Raw genomic sequence first — 22,144 nt, 5'->3', positions numbered from 1 at the left:
GGATGTGAGCGATGGTGGCCGAAGCCTCGCAAAAATTTTTATCTGGCTCTTGCTTTCCCTCATGGCAGTATAATTAGGAGCTAGAGATTCCCAGAGGTTGGTGATGTTTATTTTGAATCAAGCACAGGTGAGATGCATCCCCCAGTGGTTCTCTAAGGAAGAGACGGTAATACAGTAAACGTTTTCTAGGAGCCAAAGAAATTATTTCTAAGAATGAAAGGGATCAAAGTGATCTTACAAAGCACTGTCCACTTCCTCTTTGGAAGGGGTCTCCCTCAGTGGCTAAGGACCATTATTCAAAGGATTTATGTTCCTGACTTTGATGCTTTTGCTCCTAATGTGGCTAATTTTATAAACTTAATGGGCCCAATATTCAAAATGATTTAAATGAGCAGGAGAGGCCCTTAATGCACAAGAAACCCCAGGTCTTGTTTAACTTCTTTCTTGCCAGCTTCATAGTGTTAAATTTATTTTAACTGCAGAGGTTTTACAATCCTGGGTTTGTTTTAAAGCATTGTTTTGAGTATCCAAATTATAAAGTCATTCATTCATGGGATAATGATCAATTTCCCCTTGCTTTTTTGAACAGCACTGTAAAATTAGCATCGGAACAGTGCGGGGAAATAATGTCCCTATGACCAAAACTAATAGCATGCAGATGTATGCGCGCTGTTAGCTTCGATCGTCGGGGTACTTCTGAGGGAGGATTGTACACAATCCTCCTGCAGAAGTTGTAAAAAAAAAAAAAGCCCGGACCTGTCAAACCCTGACACAATGGGGCTGGAGGTCCGGTGGACCTCCAGACCCCCCAACATTTCCTGACACAAAGAGGCTGGAAATCCGGTGGACCTCCAGTCCCCCCTACCCCCGCACACACAGAAGGTTCCCCCAATGCTGCCCCCTCCCTCCCACCCTAACCTGGTGGTCTAGTGCCCCCCAGCCCCCCCCCCACCCCCCTCATACATGGAAGCAGGAGGAGGGAGTAAGCACTCCCTCTCCTGCAAGCATTTTGTCAAAATGGTGGCACCCTTCCCAGTGCATCCTGGGATGCACTGGAAAGGACTTCAGTACCATATAAGGGAATTTCTCCTTTATATGGTACTGAATCCCCACCTAGTGCATCGCACCATCTTTTTCAGGCTGCGCTTGCAGGAGGAAGGAGTGCTTACTCCCTCCTCCTGCTTCCAGGTATAAGGGGGAGGGTTGGGGATCACTAGACCACCAGGCTAGGGTAGGAGGGTGGATGCAGCTGGGGGGGGGCTTCTGTGTTTGGGAGAGTAGGGGCGCTGGAAGTCCACCGATCCTCTGACCCCTTTGTGTTGGGGGGTCTGGAGGGCCATCTGATCTCCAGTCCCTTTGTGTCGGGGAGAGGTGGGGGACTGTAAGCATGCAAATGCATGTTGGATAGGGTCTCCCCATTCCTCCCCAATGCTCTGACAAACCCTAACGTTAGCTCTCAGCTACTTTAAGGTTTGCCACAGGAACATTGCCCTTGTTTGGTGCACTGCCCGCTGAACATTGGAGAGGAATAGGTAAATACCCTGTCTAGCATGCATTTGCATGCTCACTGCGTTCAGAGCCGGCAAGCTCGTTGTTGCATGCGCTGGTCGAGTCTTACCATCGGGCAGCAGCAAACACAGGTGCTAGTATGGCGCAAATGGCCTCTAGCGTCTGCATTTGCTTTTGATCTGCCTGTCAGTACTCTGGTCCCATCACAGAGGCGTCACCTAGGTCTGGTTAGTGGCAGCATTGAAAAGGCACAAAATCTGAAGTTTAATGAGCAGACCTAAAGGCCTTTAAACTATTAATTTATCGTAATTAGATCCCATCAAGCCTAAACCATGAACCTTTTGCAGGTGATTTTTGCTGGTGTTCACATTTGTAAAGTGGTAGTAATTCTGATGCCAGTGTCTCAGCCTCTGTCTGTCATAGGAGCTGTCCAGGCCATGGTGCTGAACTGCAGTGAAACACTTATTAATAACCCCCCCCCCCCCCCCCCTAGATTGGATCCTGCATACAGCTCTTTGTTTGCAAGATCTGAAAAACTTTAATGGCATAGCACACTGCAGGTGTTTATGATGTGTGTCCCATCTGTTTCTGACATTAGAAAAAAGAAACCAAGGGAAGCGTGGGGGGTGGGGAACCATTTTTGTTCTGCTGTAATGCATCCTTCTCATAAAGCAGGGCCCTGTTTGTTTTCCTGACAGGTAGGTTCTTATGACTGCACATAACGGTTGGAGGAAGGGGAAAATCAGTAATTGAAAAGATTTACTGACAGAGAAGTGACCCAATGGTTACAGCAGTGGGATGAGAAGTAGGAGAAGCCACTGGGGCTCCTTGTGATCTTGGGTAGTCACTCCCCCCTCCCCTCGTTCTATAATTTTGTGCACACATTTTCACGCTCATTATGCAAAATTATGCACTGTTCATAGAATATTGCCAATTCAACATATAACTTGATTGGCTAATTAGGTGCAAATTTACAGTAACAACCTATAACCATCAATTATTGGAGTTAATGTCATTTATTTGTTCGTGATTTACTATACCGCACACATCTGACCGACAGGACTAGGTGGTTTACAGTCTAAAACACGAAAGGAAGAAAAGAACTTGAATAATAGATAAGAAAGGCTCTCATATGAAGACAGTTTACAAAAACAAACAAAAAAAAAAGCTGGTGAGTCGCATACCAGATCTTTATAATGGAGCTAAGTAGAGTAAGCCTGCTGGAAGAGCTACATTTTCAGTTTAGATTTAAACCATCTGAGGGAAAGATCACCACAAATAGTTAGTGGCAGGGAATTCCGTAGGTAGGGGGTGGTAAGAAGAAATGTAGAGTACCTCGTAGACTCATACACCTAGGTCCAGGGAGTTACCAGATGATGGTCATTAAGCAACTTAAGTGTATGAGCAGGGGTGTATGAATAGTTAGGGAGTGTAAATATAGTGGGTTGTCTGTTCTCAAGGCTTTAAAGGTGAGAAGACGAATTGCCACTTATTGGCCCTACATGTAACCGCACTATTCTATAACGTTAAATGCCTAAGTGCTATAGCGCGTAACTGTGAGAGGGGCATTTACGTGCTAAGCTTTTAGAATACTGTCAGTTACCCTCATAACTGCCACATTTAGTCACATGCATTTACGTCTGCCATAGAGCTGGCATGTGGTCACACCTAACTTCAGACTCATGCTAGTATTTTATAACAGCAATTAAGCGCTTAATTGCCATTTTCAGCTGAAACCAAATTTCAGATTTGGCATGTGCCCATACCGTAGGACAAATCAGTTTTTTTATTTCCTACCGCATGCGGCATTTCCAGCGTTAATCGGCAGTTGGCATGCGTCAACTGATCACCGTGCATGTAGCATGTGAGCCCCTACTGCTACTTCAGTGGGTGGTGTTGAGGCTGTAAATAGGCGCTTGCTGGTTTCAATTTTACCGCAAACCCTTTTCCCGGCCCATTGAAAAAAAGCCCTTTTTCCCAGACACTAGCCTGGCGCACGCCAAAAACATGCGCCCACTCTACTGCAGGCCGCTTTTTGCCTTGGCTTAGTAAAAGGACCCTTTACTATTTTTGGCATTTTTTTTGTCTGCAGTACATGATCAAGGATCTTTTATCTTCAGAAATATGTGCGAGGAATTTCTTTTGCGTCTCAAGAGATTTAACATCTGTCTTGGTCTTGGAGAAAAGTGGATTCATTGTAGCTTGTGATATTGAACTGACATCTGGTTAATTCAGTGATGAGCTGAAGACCTCAGAGGTTCTTTTCTTCTTCTGACATCATCTGAGCTTTGTTTGTACCAATATTTATGTCTGGATCTTTGAAGTGCAGGTTTCTAGTATCATCAGGGAACTGGTTGATTTGGGAGAGAGCAGAAGGCATCTCCTTTCAAAGACTCCCAAGCAGCTGAGTGAAAGCCCCAGAAAAGCCTGCTTTTGGCATTCTTTGAATGGTCTTTTTCATATGTAGTACACAGAAGACATCACTTGATAAATTCTCTTCTATCATAGTCTTGTTTTTTTTTTTACACACTTAGTTTAATATGTATCAGGGGAGAGCATTTGGATTAAATCGATTAAAGAGAAACTTATCCAGATGTCTTTTTCCCTTGTTATTAAAGTAACATATTTATTTTGGCTTTTTTTCTTCGCCTGCTGTTTTTGAAGTTAACCTGTATGTGACCATAATATTTGTCTTTTAGTAATTAATATGTTGTCTTTTGCATAAAAGCTAATTTGTACGTATTGTATTTTTGAAGAGAGAACAATGTATGCATTTTATCTTCTTAATTAGGGTACCATGGGCCCGATGTCTCAAGCTTTTGGAAGTTGCATTGTTCCCATGTACTGGTGCTAATAAAATCGCACATGTGTGCTACATTCCTCCAAGAAATTGCTGAAGAAATGCCATGCTAGACCAGAGAGGTCCCTTCTGCTTGGTAGCCTAGTTTTGACAGTGGCCAACTAGGGTCATGTAAAAGAAGTATGTAACTACTTTTCCCTGTCATTCACTCCCAGCAGTAAGAGAGTGCATTACGGTGCATGAGTAGATTGCTCTGGCAGGTGATACACTGTAAGTCAGGAGAGATTCAACTGAATTTTTTCTGTATATTCCCAATTGCGCTGTTTATAGTAAATATTGTGTCTGTGGTTACTACTACTACTACTACTTAGCATTTCTATAGCGCTGCCAGGGTTACACAGCGCTGTACAAGTTTAAACATGGGGAAGGACAGTCCCTGCTCAAGAGAGCTTACAATCTAAAGGGCGACCGATGCTTCTTACGATGCCTGGCATTGACGCTCCTCAGTGCTGACTAGGACATCAAATCCTCACATCAGCTTGGGGTCAGGTCCGACACTGATCGGACCCAGGGGGCCTGCACAGTGGCCAGTGTCAAGGCAGGTGGAGACTCACTCGATGCACAGTCACTCCCAATGTTTAAGGGCCTTGCAGCCATATGGACTAATGCACCCGATGCCAATGGAACCCCCAATGCCAATGGAACAACGATGTCAAGGCTTTGGACCTGGCTCCAAAAAGTTTCTTTGAGCTTCTCTAGCTGAGTTCAGGTATACCCCTTGTTTATGCATGCCTGTAAAGTATCGTAAGATCTCCACTGTGCCCAGTATAATTTTTGGATGTCTAGCTTGCCTCTACTCAGGCAGACCTGGGTGTAGGATGCATATTTTATCGGAAAATGTACAGAAATGCTCTATAAAGAGCTTCGTTGCATATTTCCTCTTAAGGAAAGAAGCACGAGAGAGAATGAATTCAGAGATGACTATGAGGGGCATAATCGAAAGAGAAGGACGCCCATCCCCCGATTTTGGGCGTCCTCAACTGCTTTCCATCGCGGGGACATCCAAAGTTCACGGGGGTGTGTCGGCACCATACCGAAGGCGGCACGGGGGCATGCTTAAGAGATGGGCGTTCTCGACCGATAATGGAAAAAAAGAAGGGCGTCCCTGACGAGCATTTGGCCGACTTTACTTGGTCCAATTTTTTTCATGACCAAGCCTCGAAAAGGTGCCCGAACTGACCAGATGACCACCGGAGGGAATCGTGGATGACTTCCCCTTACTCCCCCAGTGGTCACCAACCCCCTCCCACCCAAAACAAATTTAAAAACATTTTTTTCCAGCCTCAGATGTCATACCCAGCTCCATCATAGCAGTATGCAGGTCCCTGGAGCAGTTTTTAGTGGGTGCAGTGCACTTCAGGCAGGCGGACCCAGGTCTATCCCCCCCTACCTGTTCACTTGTGGTGGTAAATGTGAGCTCTTCAAAACCCACCCGAAACCCACTGTACCCACATGTAGGTGCCCCCCTTCACCCCTTAGGGCTATGGTAGTGTTGTACAGGTGTGGGGAGTGGGTTTGGGGGGGGGGTTGGGGGCTCAGCACACAAGATAAGGGAGCTATGCACCTGGGATCAATTAGTGAAGTCCACTGCAGTGCCCCCTAGGGTGCCCGGTTGGTGTCCTAGCATGTGAGGGGGTCCAGTGCTCTACGAATGCTGGCTCCTCCCATGACCAACGGGCTTGGATTTGGTCGTTTTTGAGATGGGCGTCCTCGGTTTCCATTATCAACGAAAACCGAGGTTGTCCATCTCTAAGGTCGACCAACTCAACCTTTAGGTCGACCATCTCTTAGGTCGACCTAAATGTTGAGATTTGGGCGTCCTCGACAGTATTATCGAAATGAAAGATGGACGCCCATCTTGTTTCGATAATATGGGATGTCCCGCCCCTTCGTGGGGACGTCCTCAGAGATGGGTGCCCCCGTTCGAAAATGCCCCTCTATTTCAATCAGAAAGGGAGACGTAGTCGGACGTAAATGCAGTCTCTGGTGAACTGGTCTTCCATTCATCTGTATTGTCTGTTGGACTGTTATGTGAGCTCTTGAAAATGGAAGCTGTTTATGTCGCTTGATTGTGTAGTTAGGCTACCACTGTCTTTCACTGACCCACGGAGTCAGCGTTGAAGGTAGGTCTTGTGGTCTCACAGGCAGTGGTCTGGACTGTGATGTACTTTGGCGATTGTGATCTTGTGGTGGAATGGTGATCTGGTACATGAATTGAATCATCCCTCCCCGCTTTGTTCACTTAGTGAATCATGATGGCCTGTGTGTGTCGCCACTCACCACCTGCTAGACTGTGTACAAAGCTGCCAGATTACCCAGTTCCACAACGGAGATTTTAGGCCAGTCCTGGACTTCTGATGGCCTCATTCTGGTGCATTATGGGACCTGTAGTACTGATTTCTGTGGATAGAATTAGGGACTACAAATACCATAGTGCTTTAGGATGTATGTTTAAAGCCAGGACTGGCTGTAAAGTCTTCTTCCTGGAACTGGGTAACTTGGCAGCTCTAAATGCATCCTGAAATGCAGAAATTGTTCACACCATCTTTATATAGATGGCAGCTGGTTAATCTCCTCCTCCTTTTTTCAGGTATTTCGCACCGACCTGATCACAGCTATGAAGATACCTGACTCGCACCAGCTTGGCTTGGATGAGTATTACATACTGGCTGATCCGTGGAGACAGGAGTGGGAGAAAGGGGTCCAAGTTCCAGCGGGCATTGAAGCAATACCAGAACCAAAGGTTAGGTAAGTTTTTCTGAACGGACTGGCCCCTTGGCTGAAGGTATATTTTCATAGTCATAGAATGCATCTGCATCTATGTACCTTGGGATTTTCTGAAATAATTTGAGTTCATATAACTCAACAGTACCTTCACTATTCTTTGAGGTGAAATGTGTCTGCCAAAAACTAGATTAAGAGTTTCATTTGTGTTCAGGTGGAAGGTGGACTTGCTCTGACTGGGGTTTGGAAGAAAAGAGATTGGCTTATGTAAGTGGTCAGCAAGGGGTAATGGCAGGCTGTAGCTCATACATGGGAGAGGCATCAGTCATGTTGCCAGCTGCTCCCTCCCCTGGAGCACAGGCCTTCTGGTTATTTAATATCTTTTCTGATCATTTTTGACAATGTCACATTGTTGCTGAGGGTGGAAGCTTTCATAGTTAAATGTTGAGAGGTCATTGGTGAACCTGAGAATGCAAGGGTTGGAACTGGGCGCTGTCCCTGCAGAAGGAAGATCCTGCTTCATTTTAGGCAGGTTTTCCAGCGTGATGACAGGGACAGTGCATGGTCCTTTTTAAGTAGGTACATTTAAAGAAGGTGAATTACTTGACGCGATTGGCTCTGTGTTCCAGTGATATCTGCTGCACGGGAGAGAGGTGAACTAAGCTTTTGTATATACACGCCCTCACACACACACACACACACACACACACATGTATGAAGTTCATTTTTAAAAGGCTTTTATATATTTGACACAGTGCTGCAGGTATGAATGCTTTTCCTGAAAAAGTAATCTGACAATGCTGTACATTGGGAAAAGGTGTGTTGTAGGCATTCTAGGCGTAGTGCGTACAATACGTGTATACTGTACATAGTAACACATCTTACATGCCATACACAGAAATCCAGGTATAGAATAGTGTGTCCAAGCCAGATATATATATATATATATATATATATATATATATATATATATATGATGATGATGATATTCGGCTTGTGCATAGAGCAACACATGTACCTTCACCAGTATGTTCTGCGGCATTTACTGTATCTATAGTACCCCGAATATACAAATAATTTAGAACTTTTCGCTCAGTATTTTGACTCGTATCTCACCACCTGCTAGACTGTGTACAGAGCTGCCAGATTATCCAGTTCCAGGACTGAGATTTTAGGCCAGTCCTGGACCTCTGATGGCCTCATCCCGGTGCCTTCCCCACCCCCCCCTCCTCCCGTATCTATCCCCAAGTATACAAAGAAGTTGAAGCTTTAATGAAATGTCTGAGCAAATCTGAAAGGAGTTTGTAAAATATTAAATAAATAGCAAGTCTTGTCTGGTAGACTTAATCCTTGAATAATCTTTCCCTAGAATTTCATTCCCTTTAAAATAAAAAGGTTTTGATATCAAACCAGTGTCTGGACTTGCGCGTGATCCTCCTCCAGCTCCAAGGCCTGAAGGTGGAGCTTTGCCAGTAAGGGAAACACATCAGGGCCATTTAGAACCAGGCTTTACACTAGACTAAAGCTGCCACCTACTCAGGGTAGACTGGAGAGACGCAGCAAGCTGAAGGCTGAGGGGAAAGAGAAACTAATATCGTTCTTTTTAAACAGATTCCAGTTTAGTTTCAAAAGCCATACTCTGTTAAAGCGGTACTACAGCCCCTTCCCATTTCTTCTTTCACTTCTTTCACTTGCTTCCTCTGTAGCCACAGAATTAAGTCTCCCATCTCTGTTGAGGCTGTTTTCTTTTTCAATACTGGAACAAACTGGGAGCAATGCCAGTCTGTTCAAGTTATCTCACAAATGCTCCTTGTTCCACGTGCAGGACCCCAGAGGCAGGCAGAGCTCTGGGGTCTCAAAGCATGGGTGAGTCAGTGGTTCAGGGAACAGGACCTTAGATTGTAGATGGGTAGGCGGTGTAATGCCAGTTTTAAAAAAGGGCTCCAGGGGGTTCTGGGAAACTAGAGACCTGAGTATCTGATATTGGTGCTGGGCAAAATGTTAGTAGCTATTCTGAAAAATAAAACTACTGAAGATATTTATTTATAAAACTTATACTCTGCTTAAACCTAAGCGGCTAACAGCATACCATTATTCGTAGAATTGCATTGGTTGCCAGTAGAGGTCAGGACACAAAATAATCTCTGTGCAGTGATACTCCAGTTTATTTAGGTGACTGGGTAACTTTTTTATATAGGATCCATAATCAGATGTTGGCAGCGCTTTCCATCGGTACAAAGGATGAAATCACATAAAATGTTAAATTAGTCACTTAAATATCAAACATCTCTAGTTTGGAACTCACTTCCTTCTCAGATTAGATTGCTTTCGGACTATTTAATATTTAGGAGAACTCTGGAAACTTTCTTTTTCTAAAAATATGCAATATTGAGAAATTAGCTAGTTTTGATGGCCGGATTGTAATTCCTGGAATACGTTGTAATCCGCTTAGCACTACGAAGATATTGGAGGAATAGAAGCTTGGAATAGCATGGCATAGCAGGACAGAGCCAACCAATCTGTTAGATTTTTTTTAGAGCTTCGTAAACCTATAGCTAAGTGAGCTGGTTGTTATACTAAGGGCAGTGATATAAATTAGGCATCCGCAGTTATGCACCCCTTGCGTGCATTAATATATTGAAAAGTAGCACGGATGTGTGCTAAGCACGTTTCTGTAATGGTACACTTGTGGCCTAGCATGAAAACGGAAGGGAGCGACATGGGCAGAACATTTACACAATCACATTTACACCAGATCTGTGGACGATGTAACTGCAGACGTGAAAATGGGAGGCACGTCGATGCCAGGCTTTGCTTGTATTATATAGTAACATAGTAGACGACGGCAGATAAAGACCTGTATGGTCCATCCAGTCTGCCCAACAAGATAAACTCATTGTATGAGCTACTTTGTATGTATACCTGACCTTGATTTGTCCTTGCCATTTTCAGGACACAGACCGTAGAAGTCTGCCTAGCATTGTTCTTGTATTAAACGTTCTGAAGATTCTGGAATCCCAGTTGGTAGCAACATTCCACGTAGAACCCCAAAGAGTAACATAGTAACATAGTAAATGACGACAGATAAAGGACCTGTAAGGTCCATCCAGTCTGTCCAACAAGATAAACTCATTTTACATGGTATGTGATACTTTATATGTATACCCAAGTTTGATTTGTCCTTTCCATTCTTAAGTCACAGACCGTAGAAGTCTGCCCACCACCTTTGCTTCTATAATGAATTCCGGCTGCCCTGATGTCGTTACAGAACAGGCCCGCACCATGCGTAGTTAGGCCACCTAGAATGTAGTGCCCAGTTGTCTGGATTTTTAGAAGGAACTTGATAAGGTTCCTCATAAGAAACTCCTAAGAAGATGAAAATGTCAGGGCTGGGAACTGGTTAAGAGGTAGAGTACAGAAAATAGAGTTGAAATGGTCAATTTTATCAATGAAGAAAGGGAAATAGTGGAGTGACCCAGAGAAATGAGCTGGGGCTGGTGCTTTTTAACGTCTTTATAAACTATCTGGAAATGGGAATAGATAGATATTTTAAAAACAAGACTATAGTGGTTATTTTACAAGCTCTGTTCCTGTTTTTGGTGTCCAGTATTTAAACTGCTGTATGTTTATGTGGCAAGGGGGAGTGGTCTGGACACGTTTTGGGCAGGACTAGAGAGGGGCTTGTTGTGTCTTTTTCCTGGTTTTCCCCCATGGCAAATTTGGTCCCTTTCCATTAAATTGTTGTTATGCTCCCAGATGAACAGACGTTCTCAACCCTTCATGTATAATTCCTTTCTAGCACTCTGTTGGATTTAAAACCATCAAACTTTTCCCCTCTGAATTTGGCGGAATTTGCCGCTGTTCACTTCCTTGTTTTTTCTTGTGTGCATTTTTTAGCTAAGAAATGTTGTTGGGATTTCAACCCTGGCTCAGATAGTGTTAAGAATTTATTACATAGAGTAGCACGGAGCAAACACATATGCAGTTGGCTTCTCTTTAAAACTAGCCTTTGAGCCCGTAAAAACGGGCTATTATAGGAAGGGGGGGTTGAAAGGCCTGCCCCCGCCGCCGAGTTCGCCGCTGCCCCTCCCCATCCAAATTCGCGCCCCCCCCCCCCCCCGAGCCGTCACCACCCACCTTCCACCCGGCCGGGCCCTCGCTCCGCTATTGAAACAGCGAGGATCCGGGAACGCAGCACTGAGCTCTGCTGAGCTGCTGACGTCGGCCTTCGTTCTTCTTCTCTGCCTGCCCCGCCCTCGTGTGACGTAACGTCGTCGAGGGCGGGATAGAGGCAGAGAAGAAGAAGGAAGGGCGATGTCGGCAGCTCAGCAGAGCTCAGTGCTGCGTTCCCGGACCCTCGCTGTTTCAATAGTGGAGCAAGGGCCCGACCGGGTAGAAGGTGGGTGGCGGCGACTCGGGTGGGGGGAGCATTAGACGGCGGTGTCCCTCCCTCAGAAATGCGCAGTACAGACCCTCTCTGTTCCGCCCCCCCGTCATCACGTATTGACGCAGGGGCGGGGCAGAGAAGGTCTCTACTGCGCATTTGCGAGTGAGTACGACACTCGCCTTTTATATATATTGATACTCATCATGTTCCGAACTGGAGGCCACCATTGGACATATGTTTTGGTCTTGTAGAAATATTACACAGTTTTGGACAATAGTTCAATCTCACGTACAGCGTATTGCCTTTACGTCCTCAAATTTACTCATTTGATGAGTGTACTGGGCTTTCGATTAAACCTAATAAAAAGCAGCGGACCTTGTTGCATTATCTGTTCTTGTTGTCCTTTCATGTCATTCTATTGCAGTGGCTGAAGGACACTCCACCCAGTGTGACACAGTGGCCGAATTTAATTTATGCTTTTATGATATTGGAGTGCCAGAAAGCAGGATGGAAGCATCCTGGTCGTTGAAGACTATTTCAAAACATATGGGAGCAGTTCTGGACTGCTATACCACATAGAATGCTTAGCTGGATCTTAAATTGCCGACTCGACTTCTAAACACCCATTTTGTATTCCAGGCCTGGATAAGAGTACGCCAGGTCTGGATTGGGATTGAAGCTGGATGTGGGATGGGCGGGGGAGGGGGGGTTGGATGTCATGTAAAATGTTTGTTCTATTGGTCATTGTGTGTTGATCTTTTAATAAATATGATATCTAAAAAAAGAAAAAATATTCATCATGACAGTTCTGTCGTACGCTGTCCTGTCCAAATTACTGCTGTGCCAGAGCTTGGGATTCAATATCATAACTACCTTGTGAAACTCGTAGAGGGGCCTAATATCTTGCATTTGGAAAATAGTTGGAAAGATTATAATTGGAGCCTGTAATGAAAGTTTCCACTGAAGTGAAATGTGTTTGGCTTTGAGATATGTCTTCTTGTGGTTAGGATACACATTGTTGCCTACAGAACTGCATAATTTATCATCATTTTACTTGTAACTTTAGCAGTCTTTTGGGCTGCACATACAGCAGCCATTCATTTACTTTTCCCAGTGAGAACTTAGGCATGTTTTAATGTCTCTCCGCATATACAATTAGAAGAGGTTGATGCGGACCTGGGACAGGGAGATGGAGTAGGAGTGGGGTGTGTGGGGTTGACAGAGTAAATTCCTTCCTGTCACCAGCATGTTTTGTGACTGTGGCTTCTCGGAGATTTCTCTTGGTGTCAGATGTTTGGTTAAGCTGTGTAAGAGTTGCCACCAACTTCATTTTTTTTCCAGGTCAGGTTGACCCAATTCTGGTTCTACCTGGCCCTCTCCCCTCCCCCCACTCCACATCCCCTGGGGGCAGCATGGACTTGCCATTCTTTATTTGTCAGGCGAAGAAGAAATGCAGCACCTTGCATGCAGTGAGGTAACTCAGCACCGGTGCAGGTTCTTTCTCGGAAAATAAAACTGGAGTCGGCTGGCAGCCCTCATCCTCACATTGTCTAGTCACCAAAGTAGAGTGTGAAAATGCAAGTGGATTTCACTTTTAATATCCACAATTTCTTTTTTGTTTTCTTCACACAAAATGGCCAGGAGATGCAGTTGGCTTCTAAGACCTCTTTTGAATTCCATCTTGGCTGACATATTTGTACACTCTCTACATCCAGTTTCCTACAAGCAGCAGCAGGGGAAAGCAAAAAAAAAAGAATTCTTTCTGGCCAGCTTCCCAGACATTTGGCTTCGTTGACTACACATCTATAGCTGCTGCGGCCCTTTTCACAAGGATAGGGCTACAAAACAGAGAAATTCTATCATAGCCAAAAATCAAGCATAGTGCCAATAACATTACCACACAGATGGTTGCCTGATACCTGCATTTCAGTCATGGTCCTTCTAGATTGCCAGCAGCAGCGACTTTTGGCTGAGAAATAGTTGCGTCATGAGGATTTGCTTGCTAATTAATGTGATACGGAGTTTTGGGGATACAGGGCCAAGGGTGTGGAGGCTGGTAGAGGGTGGAAGAGTGTAGGAGGCACCACAAAATTCAGAAATAATTATGTTCTGTAAAAGAGCACTTTGAGGGAACGTAACCAATCTGCCAGTGTTGTGCATTATAAGAGTTTATATTAAAAGTGCAAATAGCACCTCCCAAGTCTGAGCAAGAAGAAAAAGCAAATGGAAAAGTTAGGGGAGCCATGGATGGAACACTGTGCACTGCAGGCAGGAGAAGACAGGAAGAATCAAGTGAGGACCTCAACTGATGACTTGTTTTGACATTTTCACTACGCTGCATGGAGTTGGATGCGTCTGCCTCAAGCTGTTCTTCATCCAAACCCAGAGACGCTCTGTTGTTTGCACTCTTTCACTCATTCTGTTGAATGCTGAGATGCTGTAGCTGATGGGTCTGTTTGCAAATGCTCTTCTGGTAGCCAAGGAAGCATGCGTATTGTTGCATGCTTGATCCAAATTGGATTTCCACTTGTACTGTTGTGATTCATGCTTCCGTTGGGGAAATTGAAGTACTTTGGACTTTGTCCCGAGCTTTGTGTGCCTGTGATGCCGACAGCTAGTCCAAGTGGGGCAAAAACCCCACATGTCATGGTGTTCTAATGTCATCTGTCCTCAGATCATGGCTACAGAAAAATATTAATTTAAAGCAAGCTGGCAAAATGCTTCCTCCAATCATAGCGTAAACGAGGCATGTTGATCCCTCCCTGTCTGTCACTTTGTTTCTCTCCTCTGGCTACCCTTGTCTCTAGTTCCCTGACCACAAGTCAGCTGTGCTCCCAGCCCACGGGAATCACAAGAGTCACCTTTCCTGCACGCTTGCAGTACCCAGCTCCGAATTGCACTAGTCTGCCTATATGCATGTGCACCATAGGCCAGTTTCAGTAAATGCTGGTGAAAGTTAGGCTTCGTTATGATCCATGCCGCGCAGTGCGACCTTTATAGAATACTAGCTTAGCGTGCATTTTGTGCCTGACTTTGAGCGCAAGTACTTATGCCCGCCAAAAGCTGGTGTTAATGCTGGTGCCCAACTGATGGCAGCTAGGTGCTCACATGCCTTATTCTACAACATGGCGCCTAATTTCTGGGAATGCCCCCTGACCCGCCTATGCCCCGCCCATGGTCACATCCCGTTTCGAGGTGCATGTTATGAAATTTAGGCATAGGGCAGATGTACACATAAGTCCTAATTACTTCCAATTAAATGCTTGTTAATACCAATTATTCATTGTTAACACTTAATTGGCTAATTAGCTTATGTGCGAATCTGGAGTCTGCGCCGAGCTTTGGGCAACCTATATAGAATTTAGGGGCATACAGCCATGGGCATGACAACAGGTGCCTTTTCAGAGTGAACACACACAAAATGCATGCGTCGACAGACCGGCATTTCGGTTCCAGGATATGACCTTCCACAGGGACCCCACTCTTGCTTCTGCATCAGTGCTGCCCCCTCTTTTTTTCATTTCATTTACACGGGATTGTCATGACATAGTGTTTTGCAATTGTGCTTTTTGCTATTGTTTTCAGTTCCATAGAAGCAGTAATTCAGGTCCAGTAGTAATACATTTGCTTTTCCAGGAACCCTTTAAACGTGACATCCTTTTCTTAATCTGCACTGCCTGACTGCTGACTCATTGCTTTCCCCTGGGCATTTTCTGCAGATAGAGGAGCAGTAGCCTGCGATGCCAACCGTGTGGGTAATACCCAGAACATTAGCAGCTGCAAAATCTGGGCTCCTTACCTCTTCTGTGATATAATGCTGCTTTCTTCGTGTTTTCCCTGCAAGAATGAAATGGAAGACTGACTGCACCACAGGCACCATTTTCCTGGCACTTTTAAAATTAAATAAATCCCATGACAAGCAGTCTACCTAGAATGGAGACATGAAGGAGATAATTCGATAACAGTGCACCTGTATTTAGGTGTTTATGCTGTCTAGTCTATAAAGGAAATTAGGTGCCTGCTTTCTTGAAGTGTAACAGGTAAAATACTCACAGATATTTTACAAAATCTTTGCTCTGTGCCCTGGTTGCCTCTAGAATTGATTATTGTAATGTTGCCTATGCAGGACTTCCCCAGTAACTTATCAAATGTTTGCAAACTATTCAAAACATGGCTGTAAGGCGTCTTTCTAATGCACGGAGAAATGATCACATTACTCCTCTCTTAAAACACCATCATTGATTACCAGTGCTCTGTTACGTCCGTTATAAGCTCCTTACCTTACATAAGAATACTATTTTGGGTCAGACCAGTGGTCCATCTACCCAGTATACTTCTTCCAGCCGTGGCCAATGCAGGTCACAAGTACCCGACAGAAATCCAGATAGTGGCAACATTCCATCCAACCAATCCCTGGACAAGCAGTGGCTTCTCCATGTCTATCTGAATAGTAGACTATGGACATTTCCTCCAAGAACTTGTCCAAACCTTTTTTAAACCCAGATACACTGACTACTGTCACCACATCCTCTAGCAATGAGTTCCATAGCTTAACTATTCGTTGAGTGAAAAAATATTTCCTCCTATTTGTTTTAAAAGTATTTCTATGTAGTTTCATGGAATGTCCCCTAGTCTTTGTACTTTTTGAAAGAGTAAAAAATGGATTAATTTTTACCCGTTCTACACCATTCAGGATTTAGTAGACCTCAATTGTATCCCCCCTCAGCTACAGCTTTTCCAAGTTGAAGAGCCATAACCTCTTTAGCCTTTCCTCATACGGGAGGAGTTCCATCCTCTTTATCATTTTGGTCACTCTTCTTTAAACCTTTTCTAATTCTATTTACAATGACACCTAGATCTTTTTCTTGGGTGATGACCCCCCCCCCCCCCCCGTACCAAGGGCTGTGCAAGCGTGCAGCCTCACAGGGCACAAGGGAGGTGGGGGGTAGGCGCCAAAATTGCTTCCCGTCCATTGTCTCCTTTTCTTGGCCGTAGTGCAGTGAGTGGAACATGGGGCTGATTCCAGGCTGGTACAGTCCTGGGAGATATAGTCTAGTGGTTAGAGTAACAAATTGAGAACCAAAGAAGTCATGTTCCAATCCTAGTTACACTTCTTGTGACCTTAGACAAATGTCACCCTCCATTTCCTCAGGTTCAAACAAGACTGTGGAGCAGGGAATATCTACTGAACCTGAATGTAGCTCATCTTGAGCTACAAATGAAAAGGCATGAGTTAAACCTGAGTAAACAAGCCATGTTGACATTAAATCAAATGAACACAAAAAGAAGGAAACCAAACCTTACACAAACAAATCCTCAAACAAACAAAAACAGTGGAAGACACCAAGACGAGGAACCGGGATGGCCAAAGGCACATTCAAAACTCCCAGGAGCCATATGCAGAACCCACTTTCCACAACAGTATACAGGATGTGCTTAGGAAAGGAACCCAACACAGGCTGTGTTTCAGTATGTAGAGCCTTCATTGGGGGTCCTGTGAAAAGCATTACTAATTAAAGTTCTGGCAGACGCAGGGTTCTTACAACATAAGCTGTATGCCAAAAGTGTGAGTAGCAGATAAGCCTTGCTGAAACTTGTGTTTTGCATTTCCAACAGTCTATGGACTGAGTTGGTACTCATTCATGGATTTATGTCGGCTTGAGATGGTTTCCCTTTCCTGCACTGTGCTTTATAGATTGAAGCACTTTTTTGTCCTGGGATGTACATTTGTCACTGTATAAACTGAGATAAAAGCAGCTGCTTTGAAATTCTCAGGGAAGGTTCTGCTCTCATGATGCCGAATATTTTTTTCCCATCCCTGGATCTCAAAGATTTGTACCTCCAACCTTCTGACTTGAAATGCAGCTCCTGGAGCAAGGGGAGATGTTGGCTTGTCTTCCCATTCCTGGTCACTTTCCCCTACAATATTTCTTCTGTTGCCCCTGAGCTGGACAGTAGGCATGATATAGAGGAACAATTCCCAATACTTTCTGTACTTGGAGGTTACCTGTCTTGTTTTGGCAGTACCTTCATACTTTCCCAGCTGCATCAGCAGGAGTCTGAGCAAGGAACTGAGCCAAATAGTTCTCCATCTAGGACAGAGGCCTTTTCTTCCCATTGCAGATTGTTGATCTGATGGAGGAAAGTCCCTTTTATATAAGATGCTGTGCTGTAGCTCAGTAACTAGCCAATTGGTAGAATGAAACATGTCAGAATCAAACCCGAAATGTTTTGTGTGAGTAACTTCCTGGCTAAAACACCCCTGTCAGCCTGGTTTCTGCACTGGGCACAGCACCAAGAGGTCCTCAGTGGCTCTGCTAAATGAGAGTAGGACTAGGGTGGATGTTGCCATCTGATTTGACCAGAGTGCAGCATTTGACTTGGTCATTTATCACCTCTTGCTCAGTGTTTTGGAGGGCGGGGGGGGGGGGGATTGTTCTGGAATGGTTCCAACTGAAGAGTTGTTTCAAAACCTATTAAGTACGAAAAGCTGTTTTCTGAAGGAATGCAAGTTTTTATTTCTAAGGGTCCAGCTTATTCAGCCGGTGGCGATCAGCATTTTGATGGCCGTCTTAAACCCAGAAACTCAATGCTTGGCCATGTCCAGGCTCCAGCATTGAATTATCAGATCTAGGGAGCTGGCTAAAATATAGCTGGTTAATGGCTTCTTTTACGAAGCCGCGAGGCAAACGAGAGGAAGCCCATAGAATTGACTGGGCTTTATCTCATTTGCTGCACAGGAATCACTAGCGCAGTTTTGAAAAAGAAGCCCTAAGTGCAATATTCAGCACTGAACCAGATATGAAGATCCACATAAAGAGAGGACTGCATTAATATCACCGACTGCACCCCTAGGACACCCCCAAAATAGCCTCTCTTTCTGACCAAAAGAACCTATGCTGAGCTAGCTCCTTGGCATGCGGAAAGAGAATGAGTCAAACTGCAATTGAACCAAAGCACCAGTCAGTGTACTGTAGTACGGTAGCCAAGCAGAGATTTATTATGAATGCCATCAGAAATCAGTCATTTTCCTTCCTGTTACAGTTTAAGTATGCATTAATAACTCTGCTAGCTTATTACCTTTCTTTTCTTGAAAGTTAATAGAGACCCAACGTTTTATTACAACATATAAATTGTCATACCTGACCGGTCACTCAGTGTGGTTTATGTGTTGAACGAAGACCAGAAAAGTAAGATGAAGAGAAAAGAAGCAGCATACATTTTGGACGAAGCATTTTGTAGCATGTCGAAGGCTGCTTTTTCTTCCCAAGAGTCCGGAGTTTATGGTTTAACCACCGAGTTCTGTACAGTGATCGTGATTGTGCTGATTGTGGCAGTAAACTTTTGGTTGTAAAATGTAAAGCTCCTGTCTAGGCCATTACATGTGCTGTGAGTAACAAACTAAAAATAAAGGGAAATTGTGATCCCATCAAAAAACATCTTACTGGGCTGAGCAAGAGATTTGGAATGTGTTTGGGTCATTCTTCTTCACAGTGATATATATAATTTTGGGTTTGGCCTAGCGGTTCCCTCATGCTCTTCTGATTTCCAGCTCAATGAAAAACAGCCTCTGTTGGGTGATGGTGCCATGAGGCTTCATGTGCAGCTGCCTGATACATTTTCCTTGCTTTACAACCTTCTCTAGCCCACCTTGTCCAGAAGTTATGGGCAGTAATTACCACAGGAGCTACAGTAAGTGTCTCCATTAAGTGAGAGCTGGGTCTGCCTTCCCTCCTGGCGTTGAAGCTGTCACTCTGGTCCCCAACATCAAATTCAGGTTTCCTGAACAGTCATAGGCAGAACTGTTGCAGAACCACTGAATTGGCCTGCTTGGGGGGGGGGGGGGGGGGGTGAAGGAAATTGTTAACCTCTCTCCTGCCTTGACTATTTGCAACTTTGCTCTACACATTCTTCTCCAAATTCACTTATTTCTTTATATTTAGTTCACTTCTTTTTCAGTAGTAGCTCAAGACGTGTTACATTCAGGTACCCCAGGTGCTTCCCTGTCCTGGAGGGCTCAAAGTCTAAAAGGATGTCTTAATCGGCACTTATATGTACTTGTGCACTAAGTGGCAGTGGCGTAGTCATGGGAGGACTGTGGGGGCTTAGCCACCCCCCCCCCCCCAACTTTGAGCTCAGACCCCCTCCAAAATTGCAGCATTGGATGAATGGCTCAGCGTGCGTGGAAGTTCCAGCATCCACGGCTGAAGCATCTCACTGGCTTTCTCGCTGCTGAGGCAACACAGGTGGAGGCTTGGCAAGTGAATCTCTTTGGTTGGCAGAGCTTGGGCATCCCTAGCAGCAAAGGTGGGGGGGGGAGTGAGAAGAACTGAGAGAGAATACTTGCCTCTCCCAACATTGGACTTCTGCCCACACCCCTGCTAAGCATGCAGTATGGTAGCTTCTAACTGTAATGGGCCATGGATGTGTCTCCTGCACACACCTTATAGACCAGGCATAAGCGGGTACATCGATGCCAACTTACACTTGTATTCTAGAACAGAGTCTTGGTGTCAAGATTGTACCTGAAGCAATGGAGGGTTAAGCCACCTGCCCAAGATTACAAGAAGCCGTAGCAGGATTTGAACCTGGCTTCTCTTGTTGTCAGTTCAAGCTACTCCTCCACTCCGAGGAAGCTTTTGTTGATACCTGAGGACATTCTGATGCCATCAGTGTGAAAATTGTCATGTATGTAGTCTCACTGGTATATTTATCACTGCTCCATTCTTATCCTGTAATTGATGTAATTACAAGTGAAAGTATATTTGTTTTCATTACTGAAGTACTGCTGGAAACATTATCTGGCTTAGATAATTAATTCCAGATGCTTCAGTTTTACTGGCTTGGACCCCGTTACACTGAAAAGCAGTAATTCCCATGTGACGGGGAGCAGGGAAACTCTACAAGTTCCTTGGTTTTACTGGTAGCTGCTCCAGTGTATCAGCTGAGTTCATTAAAATCAATGAAAAGTCTTTTCTGTAGGCACATCTGTCCTCATATGCTGTAGCTAGCAAGGTTTCTGGGTTGGAGGGTTTTATAGAGGGGCCTTTGTGTTTTTATAAAATAGTAGCACAAATGCTGCAAAAATTGTGCTTCGATTGAGAGCAGGTGTTAAAATACACATATCAATTGCGGATCCGCCCCATCTGTGCCCCTAACCACGCCTACTACACAAGTATGCCCTGGCTTACATTGTGTGTGCTTTTAGGTGCAACCTAATTTTATAAGAGCAAGTTTAGAGGATAATTTTATAAGACCGTTTTTTTTCTTTTAACTCCCATTCTGTAACATGAGCTTCTAATTGTTCGTGCCATTTGTGCCTCAGATTAACAATTAAATTTATATTCCACTACGAACCATTCTTGGATCAATGTGGATTACAATATAAGAATACCAGGCCATCACTAGGAAATTACATCATCTTAAAATATACATAAAAACAAAAAGTAACACTACATCAAAAAATGCATTAAATAATACATGAAAAAAAATACATCAAAATACATAAAAAAATTACATCAAATATTTTCAGAAATAACTTTTTAGCATAAATATTTTTCAGATAAACATGCTTTTAATAATTTACAAAATTTCAAATAACATGAAATCAGTCTCAGTTCTGATGGGAGCGAATTCCAGCATTGGATTGATCGATAAACAAAACCCACTGAGTGAGATTATAGAATACTAGCGCTTATGCCTGTAAATGTTTTTGAAGACTTTTGTTTCCGAAATCTTATTTTTAATTTCTTGATCTATTTTCACATTTATGTTTGGAATCCACTTTGATTTGGGAGGTGGCAGAATACAAGTACCGCATCGTATCCTATCTTAAATGCTAATTGGACGCTAAGCAGTATTCTAGAATCTTAGCGCAAAACTTGCATAATACGCAAATGCAAGAGGATGTTCACATGGGTGGGGCTTGGACGTCTTCCACAATTACGTGCACATGGTATAGACTAGCGTTATTTACACGCCAGAGTAGAGCATTTGGGCACACGCATGTACTCCTTCCATAGACATGGTGTAGATGAGCGTGGCTAAATGTCGGTTAGTAAATGCCTATCTGCACTAGTATTCTGTGATGGAGTCTGGGTGCCTAAGTACATAAGTAATGCCACACTGGGAAAAGACCAAGGGTCCATCGAGCCCAGCATCCTGTCCACGACAGCGGCCAATCCAGGCCAAGGGCACCTGGTGAGCTTCCCAAACGTACAAACATTCTTTACATGTTATTCCTGGAATTGTGGATTTTCCCCAAGTCCATTTAGTAGTGGTTTATGGACTTCTCCTTTAGGAAATCGTCCAACCCCTTTTAAAACTCTGCTAAGGGGACTTCTGATGGAGCCGGGCAGCACTGCCATGAGCTCCGTCGCGCCGCAAATGAAGCCCCGACACTGATGGACCAGACCCGTTCCAGCGAATCTCCATCGGCAGATGAGAGGCAACGGTACATGAAAAACAAGCCGGAACGAGCCCCGAAGTCGAAGACAACAGCGAGAAAGCTGTAAAAACTCCCGCGATCGTCAGCACAAGATGGCGGCCTAAGGCGGGAAACAGAAGCGGAGGTGGCATCGGGGAGACGGGTGAGCCGCATAGCAGGCAACCGGACAGGAACGGGAATGAACAACAACGCGGAGAAATTGAACCCCGGGGAGGAA

At 44.4% G+C, this 22,144-nt stretch overlaps 1 protein-coding gene across 6 annotated transcripts in view; it reads left to right on the top strand.

Moving 5' to 3' along the window:
- JADE2 (jade family PHD finger 2) overlaps positions 1–22,144 on the top strand; it is a 159,850-nt gene that overhangs the window by 39,029 nt on the left and 98,677 nt on the right. For all 6 annotated transcript variants that reach the window (XM_030211683.1, XM_030211684.1, XM_030211681.1 and 3 more), the window contains exon 4: positions 6,960–7,117. In XM_030211683.1, coding sequence (XP_030067543.1) covers positions 6,960–7,117 — 158 coding nt within the window. The remainder of the gene's footprint in view (positions 1–6,959; positions 7,118–22,144) is intronic.

Source organism: Microcaecilia unicolor, chromosome 8 (genome assembly GCF_901765095.1).
Source record: "Microcaecilia unicolor chromosome 8, aMicUni1.1, whole genome shotgun sequence".
In the NCBI taxonomy this organism is placed as follows: domain Eukaryota; kingdom Metazoa; phylum Chordata; class Amphibia; order Gymnophiona; family Siphonopidae; genus Microcaecilia; species Microcaecilia unicolor.
Note: the sequence above shows the minus strand (reverse complement) of the source record. Positions and strands in the feature narration are given on the sequence as shown.